Here is a 12,260-nt window from a genome sequence, read left to right as displayed (position 1 = left end):
GTTAAAAATTCTTCAACAGTTCCCCAATGCCTGCAAATGAAATATAAAATCTCCAAGCTCTAGTCTCACATCTTATATTGTAGTATCTCATCCGCTCCTACGTCTTATGTGCCTACCATGTGCCAGGCTACACGGAGTGCTTTACACACACTCACTACCTCATTTAATTCTTAAAACCACCCTATGAGTTATTTCTCTCATTTTACAGATGAGGGAACTGCAATTTAAACAGATTAAGTGACTTGCCCAAAGTCCTACGGCAGCTAGTGGGTGTCAACATCAAGAATCAAGCTCAGGTGTAAGTCTGAAGCTTATGTTCTTAAGTACTGCATTATACTGCTCTGTTTTAGATCAGAACTTCAGAATGTTCAATGAAAAAAAAGATAGGCATAAATTATTGGTAGCTCTTGGACCATTAGAGCTCTGCTAATGAAAACTACCACTGTAATAGTCTGTCATTCCTTTTCAATGAATACTTATTTGTATCCACTGTTTTTCCAATGCTGAATGATATTGTGTGTTATGTTATAAGCTAATGTCTTTAAAATACATGTTTAGAAACTTTGGTATAAGAGACTAGTAGAGTATGATGAAGCTTAAGGCAGTGGTTCTTAAACTTGGAGTGTATCAGAATCACCCAGAGTACTTGGTAAAGCCAAGGGCTCCACCCTCAGTTTCTAATTCAGTAGGTCTGAGGTTGCATTTCTAGTTAACCCCAAATGCCACTAAGATATGTAAGCCTTCCAACGAGATAATAGTCCACTGAAGAGTCATGGCCTAAAAATCAAGTGTTAATGTATCACAAAAATAGCTATGATAAAGATACATTTCTTATTAATAAACTTACCTCCGGTGTAACGACTCTGAAAATTTAAGGCTGGCATAAATAAATTCTTTAACTTGAATATAAATATGAGGCACTGATTGAGACATGGGCAGTTTCTTTGGGAAAGATTGCTGTTGAAAGAAAAACAAAATTGAAACTGTTGCTGAAATTTTAGAAAAAGATATTCTAATCACCTCAAAAATGTAAAAATTAAATTGATTTCACATTTGAATTAGTAGTTAATACTTGCATTTTAAAGTCTACTGTTATCCCATTATTTTTAAGATTTTAAAAAGAATTAAAATATTTCTGAAGAAAATAATGTGGCAATTTACCTGTTTCTTAAATCATGTTACCAGACTTCTAACAAGCAGAGAAAGTATATAAGTGTGTGTCCTGATGACAAGTATCCTGCAGAAGATGCTTAACTCTTTGCTTCCTTATAGCCGTAATACAGAGTCAGGTTGGCATGAAAGTTATGGGCCAGCTTCCTGGCTCAGTGTCATCAAATAATTCTAAGACTCCCTTCACTTGCTTGAATGCCAATTTAAGAAAGTATCCACTTCATTCCAAAACTCCTAGAATACCTTACAGCAGCTTTCTGAGCTAATATGAAGCTAATGGTTTGCAGTATGCTTCTTGGCTAAAATGCTTTACCAGCCAACATCCATTAGCAAATTCTCAGTCTCCAAAAGGTAAACTCTCCCGAAGATTGTTACCAAAAGCCCCCTCTTTACGCTTCATGAAGCCTAATCTACTTCAATCTTCACATTCATTGCAACTTAGTTTACATCATTGAAAACACCCTCACGAAGGTCACCAATGACCTCACAGGTGTTAAATCCAGTAACTTTTCATGTTACCTGATTCACCTGAACAATCTGACACAATGGGCCTCCTGCTTTTTTTTTCCCCCCCTAAATAAACCCCCATTTTATTTATTTACTTTTGGCCACTCCACGGGGCATGTGGGATCTTAGTTTCCCGACCAGTGATCAAACCCGTGCCCCCTGCACTGGAAAAACAGTGTCTTAACCACTGGACCACCAGGGAAGTCTCGCCTCCTGCTTCTTAAAGGATCTCTCCTTCCTTGGAATCCATGACCCACACTGGTTTTCCTTTGTTTCTCTACCTTCTCTATATCTCCTCCTCTAGCCATCCCTTAATTGCTACTCCTTAGGGTTCTATCCTACACTTTCTTCCCTTCTTACCACACATACTGTCCTTAGAGAATCTCACCTACTCTCACCATGCAAGTGCCAATATCTCCCAAATCTAAAACTCTAGGCCAAATCTTTCTCCTGAAGTCCAAATCTGTATATCTAACTAACATTTGAACACCTCCATTTAGCTGTAACATTTGAGACATTCTCAACAGAACCAAAAGTGAAATGATCATCCCTTCTTTCTAAATCTGCTCCTCTTGTGTTTCCTATCTTAGTGAATGCTACCACCAGCCAAGGCAGCAATGTGGCTATCACACTTGTGCCTCTATCTTCATCATCCCTCATATGCAAGTGATAATCAACTCCTGTCATTCCTACTTCCTAAAAACCTCAAATCATATTCCACAGCCATAACTCCCATTCAGGTCACCAATCTCTCTTGCCAAAATAACTGCAATAATCCCCAAGCTAGTATCCCAGCCTTACTCTTGTCCAATCCATTCCCCACACACTAGCCAGAGAGATCTTTCTAAAGCACAAATCTGATTATGTTTTTACTGCTTGAAATCTGGTGGTGACTTATTCGAGCCATCAGGCTAAGCTCCCTAACATTGTTTACAAGGCCTATTATAGTCTGCCACTTTCTACTTCATCTTCATTTTTTGATCTTCGTCTCCTGCACTTCATCAACCTTGTACTTTATACTGCAGAATTACAGCCTTTCTCCAGGCTGCTTCTTCTATCTTGAGCAGGGCCAACTTCTGTGAATTGTAATTTCCTGTTTATTTAATCTATCCCTCACTTGACTACAAGTTCCTTGACAGCAGAGACTGAAAAACTAGCACATAGCACAGTGTCTACTAGATAGCAGGTGAATGATAAATATATGAATTAACATATGTACTCTTAGGTACCTCCAGCCGAAAGAAACTTACAATAAGCTGGTAGTGAAAACATTTGCAGAGAGCAGTCTCTCTCCAAAACTGGTAGGTTCAACCTTTCCAAATTTAGGAACTGAATTAGGAGTACTACAAAAATCAACTAAAGAGTTGCTATTCTTTAAAATCACCTTATAATAATGTAAGAGCTAACTCACCTCCAAGTTATGTTTTACAGAATAATGAAACCAATATTAACTATTTGAAAGATATTTCAACTTTAAGAATTGATTTTAATGACATTAAAGACAATATGAACATGTTCTTATTTTAGCCAAAGGATCCTAGTTAAATTAGCAAAGCTATCTGGAAAAAGACAGATTTTAGCATATGTGTTCAGTCTTATTCCTTTCTCACTTGTAATTTCTGCTGAAAATAACTCATGTTATTTGAAAGACAATTTCACATCTTTTTCAATCGTTTTAATTGAAAATTATACTTAAAATAGGAAAAAATTAAATATATAAACACACAACCAAGAGACTATTACTAAATAACTTATGGGATTTCTAAGTTATCACATTTAAATTTTCCATGTGCCTTTTGCCTTAATGATAGTTCTTTTTAATGATGAATAATACACAAGCCAATGAATACAATTCCTAACAAGCTTAATCCTCAGATGCTGTATATTTTGGAAGTACCCTACAAGCAAAGTCAAATATCCTTTTAACTATAAATCTATTTAGAATAGTTTAGTGTAATTAGAAGAGACATTCGAGATTATTTAGTTCAACCTCCTTATTTGACAGATGAGGCAAAATGCCCAAATAGGGTAAGCACTTGCCCATAATAAGCCACAGACAGAGCTGGCACATGAATCCAGACCAAATCCAGCGCTCTTTTTGCAGATGCTATATCCTGAACACATTTATTACCAATAACTAAAACAAAACAAAGCCAAGCTGTGAGACAGAGAATATTCTCATAATATTTCTTTTTTAAAAAATACATTTATTGGGCTTCCCTGGTGGCACAGTGGTTGAGAGTCTGCCTGCCGATGCAGGGGACACGGGTTCGTGCCCCGGTCCGGGAAGATCCTACATGCTCTGGAGCGGCTGGGCCCGTGAGTCATGGTCGCTGAGCCTGTGTGTCCGGAGCCTGTGCTCCGCAACGGGAGAGGCCACAACAGTGAGAGGCCCGCGTACTGCAAAAAACCCCCACAACATTTATTTATTTGTTTGTTTGTCTATGTATTTATTTTTGGCTGCATTGGGTCTTCATTGCTGCATGCGGGCTTTCTCTAGTTGCGGTGCGCGTGTTTCTCATTGCCGTGGCTTCCCTTGTTGTGGAGCACGGGCTCTAGGCACGCGGGCTTCAGTAGTTGTGGTCTGCGGGCTTAGGTGCTCTGCGGCATGTGGTATCTTCCCGGACCAGGGATCGAACCTGTGTCCCCTGCATTGGCAGGCGGATTCCTTTTTTTTTTTTTTTAAGTATTTATTTATTTAATTTTTAGCTGCGTTGGGTCTTAGATGTGGCATGTAGGATCTTCGCTAAGGCATGCAGGCTCTTCATTGCAGCGTGTGGGCTTCTCTCTAGTTGTGGTGTGCAGGTTTTCTCCCCTCTAGTTGTAGTGCACAGGCTCCAGGGTGCATGGGCTCTGTAGCTGTGGCGCGTGTGTTCCAGAGCACGCAGCTCTAGTTGAGGCGCACAAGCTCAGTAGTTGTGGCATGCAGGCTTAGTTGCCCTGTGGCATGTGGGATCTTAGTTCCCTGACCAGGGATCGAACCCCCATCCCCTGCATTATAAGGCAGATTCTTTACCACTGGACCACCAGGGAAGTCCCGGCAGGCAGATTCTTAACCACTGCGCCACGAGGGAAGTCCCTCGTAATATTTCTTGACAGGGAAACTCTGATTGGGGTTTCAAAAATACAGAACTAGAGAGCTTCCCTGGTGGCGCAGTGGTTGAGAGTCTGCCTGCCGATGCAGGGGACACAGGTTCGTGCCCCAGTCCGGGAAGATCCCACATGCCGCAGAGCGGCTGGGCCTGTGAGCCATGGCCGCTGATCCTGCGCATCCGGAGCCTGTGCTCCGCAACGGGAGAGGCCACAACAGTGAGAGGCCCGCGTACCACACACACACAAAAAAACCAGAACTAGAATAATTATTCTGGTCTTTTGTGTGTATTAGAATACAATTAGGTATATGCAATGGCAGTGTTAGCTATAATCTAAAAGCTATGCATTAAATTACTTGGTCCTGTATTTAGTGACTATTACACGTAATATGCTTAGTTTATGTATATACAAATGTAACATAAAAATTTACAGTCACAATTCACACAACTCATTCAGAATTCACTCTTGTTCATTATTAAGGGATAAAAATGTAGAAAAGGACTAAATTATAAAGTGTTGAAAAAATAATAAAAAAAGATTAAGGGAAAAAAATCAAAAATGAAGAGAATGAAAAAGGTGATAATAACAGGAAATATGATATCCTTTTCTCACAAGATCTAATTCTACCCAGGGATACTGGATTGGTACAAGTGTGTGTGTTTCTGTGTGCATGCACGCATATGGGCAATCAGGTGTATTTCCAGAATACTCTACGTGCTGGTCTATTTCCTTTCTCTAGCCTGTCTTTTGTTCAGACATCTTGACTCCAAAAATAGACATTCTTACTTCAGGAAAAAAATCTACAGGTGGCTATTGCCTTCATACACCTCTTACTTAACCAAGATAAACTTTTTTTTTTTAAATAAATTTATTTATTTTATTTTTGGCTGCGTTCAGTCTTTGTTGCTGCGTGCAGGCTTTCTCTACTTGCAGTGAGCAGGGGTTACTCTTAGTTGCGGTGCATGGGCTTCTTATTGCGGTGGCTTCTCTTGTTACAGACCACAGGCTCCCAGTGCGTGGGCTTCAGTAGTTGCAGTGCATGGGCTCAGTAGTTGTGGATCGTGGGCTCTAGAGCGCAGGCTCAGTAGTTGTGGTGCATGGGCTTAGTTGCTCCACGGCATGTGGGACCTTCCCAGACCAGGGATCAAACCCGTGTCCCCTGCATTGGCAAGCAGATTCTTAACCACTGCGCCACCAGGGAAGTCCCCAAGATAAACTTTTTATACAAATATATTTCTAGAAAAAAAGCCACAAAATAAGATCTTCCACAGTGATGGAAATTTCAAAGAAATTCTCTCTTTCCTTACAATATTCTCTTATTCCTATAATCTACTCAACATTTAGTATATCTAATTTGGAATCCACCCAATGATAGTAACACCTGCCCTGGGAATCCACCTAATATTTGGGACAAGGGCTCCTAGTAGCCCCAAGAAAGTCCTTTCTTAACCTCACCAAAACAGTAGTAGTAGTAGTAACATAATCTTTAAAAGTTAACAAAACATAATTAATTTTCTCAAATAACACAACAATAACAACAAAGGCCTCAAAAGAAGCTATTCTCACTTACAATATCAGATTAATATAATGTAGCAATAAAAATGATTAATTTATTTTTAAGAAAATTCCTGAATTAAATACTAGCCTGTACCTTTTCAACGTCTGGATCTTGAAAGGGAAATTTACTGATGACTGTTTTATATTCTTCTTCATTAACAATAGGGATGGGACTATAATTATCTTCTTCAAAAATGTCCCTGTTAAGAAAGAAGAAAGAATTGAAATTTAATATTAGAAAACATATCAATAGAGTGCTATAGGACAATACTTTTAAAAAACCCCAACTATTACAAAATCATTTTTTGTGTGTCAGTTAAAGTTCTAAACAGGAAAACAGTGCCTAATCACTCAGAATTCTGAAATTCAATAGCAAATAAGTCTGTCCCTCAAAATTAATGTGCAATCTCTTCTTTCCACTTGTTTATTTTACATCCTCTCAGCACTTTAGTTTTTATTTTCTAGTCTAGAACAATTCTCAACATGATATAGTCTGAATGAACTCATTACAACTAAAAATGAGGTGAAGAGTATCCCAGTCACACTTCTTGATAGGAATAACTCTCAAGTTGTATGTTTTTTGTCTTCTCTTTCCAACTAGACCATAAGCTCCTTGAAGATAAAAACAATGTCTTCCATTTGTTTGTCTCTCATAACGTTGTACTTAGAAAAGGACCTTTTATACTTAGTAAGCCAGACACATTTACTACTCACCAAATAGGCAAAGTCATATGACTAGTTTTAGCCATTGGACTGTGAATACAAGTTACATGTGTTGCTTTAAGTCTAAAGCATTTATGAACTAACTGTGCGACCCTTAGTCCCACAGTGATAGGGGAGACCACCATGTTGAGAAAGTAGAATTACAGATGTCAAAAGCTCAAATCTTGGACTACTAGACCCACTATGGACTTCTGTGCAAGTGAGAAATAAAATGCCAGTGTTCATCCAATGAGATTTTGGGCATTTTTGTTATTGTAGCATAACTCAGCCTGTCCTAATATACCTGCTGTCCAATCAACTTCATTTTAATCAATAATTCAGTTTGACTTTTATGTACTGAGCACCTATTATGTGCTAGTCTGGGCTAACTCTATGAAAACTCCCTACCCTCATGAAAATAAAAGCAAGATCACTGTTCTCAAGCCTAACAGGAGAGATAGATATGCAAACAAATTATAATGTTTATAATGATGTGTTATACGTACAATAAAAGAGGCACAAGTTTCAGAAATAGGACAAAGGAGGAAGTGATTAACTTTATCAGAGTAGGTGGGGGACATCTCATGAAAAGTTTTACAGAGAAGCTACGGGCTCTGTACGGTCTTCAAAGATGAAAAGAAACACTTCTAATGAGATTATGGGAGAACAGCATTTCAGAAAGATGGAACATAACATGCAAAAACATAAGGGGAGAAAAAAGTATGAGTGTGGGGAGGGGTTGAGTAAAACCACAAGTAGTGCAGTACTACTGGAGTATAAAGTATTCAAGGGACATGGTTTAAAATGAGCCTGGGCAGATGGACAAACTGAGGCACCCAGATTTTATCCTGTAGGCAGTGGAATACCATAGTAGGTTTTAGGCAGAGGAATGTCATAGGAAGACTTTCACAGAGTGGAGGAAAAACTAGGAAAAGGACAATAATGAACAGAGAAAGGCCAGTTAGAAAGACTGAATAATCCAAATAAAAAGTGACGAGAATTTGAATTAAAGCTGTATTTGTGTAGGAAGAGAGGAAGTGGCAGAAACAAGAGTTTTTAAGAAGTAAAATACATGGGATTTAGAAACTCAATGAGGATTATGAGGGAAAGTATTATATAATCCTGGTGAATCCGTGGTTTCTAGACAGGGCAAATGGACAAATGATGTATACCTTACCTCATCAGAGACACTTGCTGAGGTAAGGAACATAAGGGAAGGATATGGTTTGGGCAGTGGATGAAGAATACCTAATTGATAAATGGCTCTGGCATCTTAATGAGAGGCTGGAAATAAAGTCATATGCTTGTAAATCACTGAGGTGCACAAGGTAGTTAAAATACGACTCTGTTTGGAGCTAGGCAATCAAGAATATAAATAAAACACTAGTGCTCTCAATATAGGTGGAGAGAACCACACATGGATAAACAAAGTATGACAGTAGTCAGATCATAAATTCTATCATGGATGTCATCAAGTTTTAATTATTCAGTACTGATAACTTACTTTTTCCCCATTTAATTGTTAGGTTGTCAATTCACTACTTGTACAGTCTTTGAAGATACAGATCAAGGACAAAAAATGCTTAAAATCTGCTACTTCTTAAAAATCTAAGCAAAAAGCATGACCTAGAACAGTACTGAAAGTAGAAGTCAAAATATATTTCGTAATTACAATTGACATGCTATCATTTGCTCTCACCCATGATGATAATGGAGGATAATGTTAATCCCATCTCTTTTTGAAGGAACCCATTATCTTTTCAGAGAGAAAACAATACCTCACAGTTTCCCCAATCTTGAGGAACAATCTCACTACTAGAAGTCTTAAGATAGATAAGAGAGAATAGCTGGTTCAATACAAATCTATCAGCAACTGTAAAAACTTAAACACTCTTCTGAAAAGGGTAAGTTAATAACAGAAATCCTGTAAGTAAAGATTTTTATATACAAATATATATAAATAAAGATATATTATATCACATTAGATCATGGCATATATATTATATATTACCGTCCCTATCAATAAGCACTACCTCTATTTCTAAAATACTAAATATCAAAAATTGTTAATATTTATACATGACTCATCTAAGACTGTCAATTATTCATTTGGGACAACATCCTGACAAGATCACTCCTATGGAATGTTAATACAAAAAGCTTAAATAAGGATTGATTTAGTTCATCTTAATAGAAGTATATAACCTTGTAAACCACTTCGGTATTTTAAAAGATTCCTATCACAGTATTCAGAAGGTCAGCCCTCCATAGGTTTTGAAAACTGATGGGGTAAATGCCAAGCTAGTGTTAAATCATTTAACATATTTTCTATTTTAACAACATCAACTATTATTGCCACATTGTTTCTATCATATTTTGGCTAACCTAGATGTAAGCTCTCAAGATTGACTTTTTGTTGAAACAAAGAAAAAAAGAAAGGAAGGGAGAAAGGCAGAAAGGGAGAGAGAAAAGTTTTTAGAATTTAAAAAGGAGGGAGTTGATATTTCTTTTCATGGCAATACAAAATTATATAGTTATTAAATACTTTGTGCCCTGAAGGCAAGTGGTTAAAGCGAAAATAATTGTCCTAATTAGATACTTTAAGATTTTTAACTTAACAATTATGTTGTTTGTAAAAATAGCACTTTCCCCAAACAAAATTTATAAGCCATAAATTTTTGTCTCTAGTACTAAATACCATTGAATATTTACAGCCTCATATCTAATCATTTACTGGGGAAAAAAACTACAGAGATTAGGACTAAAAGTAGAACAATTAAAAATTGATTATAAGTGGTATAGTCACTGTGGAAAGCAGTATGGAGGTCTTCAAAATATTTAACATATATTAACCATACAATCCAGCAATTCCACTTCTGGGTATATGCCCAAAAGAATTGAAAACAGGGACCCAAACAGATAACTGTTCGCCAAGGTTCATAGTGGCACCATCCACAATTGCTAAAAGGTGAAAACAACCCAAATATCCGTAAGTGGATGAATGGATAAATAAAATGTGATATACATAATGAAATATTATTTAGCCTTAAAAAGGAATGAAATTTTGACACATACAATATGGATGAAGCTTGAAGACATTATGCTAAGTGAAATAATCCAGATACACAAAAAACAGACAAATCCAGACACAAAAACCAAACATTGTATGATTCTACTTATATGAAGTACCTAGAGTAGTCGAATTCATAGAGACAAAGCAGAATGGTGATTGCCAGGGACTAGAAGAAGAGAACGGGGGTTACTGTTTAACTGGTACAGAGTTTCAGCTTAGGAAGATAAAAAAGTTCTGGAGATGGATAGTGGTGATGGTTGCAACAATGTGAATATACTTAATGCCACTGAACTGTACATTCATAAAAGGTTAAAATTGTAAGTTTTATGTTATATATATTTTACCACAATAAAAAATATTATAAGCATTTTTTATTGCTAAATGCAAAAACCAATTACTTTAGCATCTGACAAACTTTTTCATTACATTAAGGCACCATGGCTTAGACTAACCTGAAAACTCCAGCCCATTTTTTAAGCAGTGTTTCATTGTATTGATCTCTTATTTCAAATAAAAGGTCAAAAAGTCGGTTCACTGGAAAACCATAACCCTAAAACACACACAAAAAAGCAGATAAACAAGTAAAATAAATAAAGATAATCATTTTTTAAAGTTCAGAATACTAGAGAACTGTTTGAAGTGATCACTGTATCACACTGTATGCCATCCTAACAGTATGAAAAAAAGATATCCTTTTGACTTTCTACTAAGTTGTACTAGGTAAAAAAGAGTCTAGAAAGAGTTTTATGAACTGGAATAATTTTTCTATTTCTTCTCTCTCTTTTTTGTCTGGATTACATTGTTAACCTTAAAAAGTATTAGAGGGGCTTCCCTGGTGGCGCAGTGGTTGAGAGTCCGCCTGCCAATGCAGGGGATGCGGGTTCGTGCCCCGGTCCGGGAGGATCCCACATGCCGCGGAGCGGCTGGGCCCGTGAGCCATGGCCGCTAGGCCTGCGCGTCCGGAGCCTGTGCTCCACAACGGGAGAGGCCACAACAGTGAGGGGCCCATGTACCGCAAAAAAAAAAAAAAAAAAAAAGAGTATTAGAAGTCAGAATTGGAGAAAAAGTTCAAGATTAGTGATCTATACATCTGTGTCTTGGGAAGTTGCCTCTAAATAAGATACAAGAAGAAAAGAGAATACATTCTGTCCGAAACATGATGGTTTCCTTTTGTACCTTCAATTTAACACTGACTTTGTTGTACAGGGAAAAGTTATCAAACGTAACACTCCAAAACTTTATTCCTTTGCAACTCCAAATCCATTTGAAATGCTACCCATATCAGGACCTAACATTTCTGCTCGCCTCAAAGTTGTCCCTATTCCCCTTCAAGGCTTACATCTTCATCTTTGGTCTTGATCCTATCTCCTCCTGCAGGAACTGCTCCATGGATTATCTACTCTGCTGTGTCTTTAACTTCCACTAGCTCCTTTCTCTTCACTAAATAAACATGCTAAATTGCCTCCCATCTTTAAACCAAGAACAACTAAAGAAAACAAAAAAGCCTTCCCTCAGTTTCCTGTGTCACTCCTTCCATAGCCAAACCTACTACAATCTAACTCTCTCACTCCTATTCCTTTATTGAAACTGCTCTTAGCAATGTCACAGAGAATCTCCTGAATATAAAATTCCATGATCTCTCACTCCATCTTACCTCTGTTTCTTGAAACTCTTCTGTTTTGAATTCTGTAACACCACTCTCTCTCCTTGTTCTCCTTTTATCTATGAGTAATCCTTTTGGATTCCTTTTTTCTTCTATCTCTATCCTTCAATCTTTTCTTCTAGCTCTCTAGGGCAATTTCAAGTTGATTGACTTCAAACACTACTTACTCTGATTATTCTCAATCTGTATCTCTAGCTAGACCTCTATAAATTCTAAATATTTAATTCCAACAGCAATTAGACATCTCTAGTCAGTCTGCCAACAGGAACATTAACTTATCTCTTCCCTTTCAGACTAAACCACGGGTTCTTCCTATTTCCTATCCCTGTTAATAGTTCTATCATCAATCCAATTTATCAAGAAAGAAACCTGAAAGTCATCTAAATGCCCTCAAAACAAACACATCTAATCAGTCATCAAATTCTTTTGATTTTACCTCCTTTACAAATCTCATTCAAACCTATCATTCTTCTCTATCATTTACTACCTTTATTT

At 37.3% G+C, this 12,260-nt stretch overlaps 1 protein-coding gene across 1 annotated transcript in view; it reads right to left on the bottom strand.

Moving 5' to 3' along the window:
* Positions 1 to 12,260, bottom strand: part of EXOC6 (exocyst complex component 6) — a 193,302-nt gene that overhangs the window by 102,224 nt on the left and 78,818 nt on the right. The window contains exons 13-15 of the mRNA XM_029245876.1: positions 10,555 to 10,652; positions 6,422 to 6,527; positions 848 to 957 (exon numbers count right to left, since the gene is read on the bottom strand). Coding sequence (XP_029101709.1) covers positions 848 to 957; positions 6,422 to 6,527; positions 10,555 to 10,652 — 314 coding nt within the window. The remainder of the gene's footprint in view (positions 1 to 847; positions 958 to 6,421; positions 6,528 to 10,554; positions 10,653 to 12,260) is intronic.

Source organism: Monodon monoceros, unplaced genomic scaffold (assembly GCF_005190385.1).
Source record: "Monodon monoceros isolate NGI ecotype Baffin Bay Population unplaced genomic scaffold, NGI_Narwhal_1 Super_Scaffold_4, whole genome shotgun sequence".
NCBI lineage: Eukaryota > Metazoa > Chordata > Mammalia > Artiodactyla > Monodontidae > Monodon > Monodon monoceros.
The sequence above is the reverse complement of the archived record's forward strand: the minus strand, read 5'-3'. Positions and strand labels throughout refer to the sequence as shown.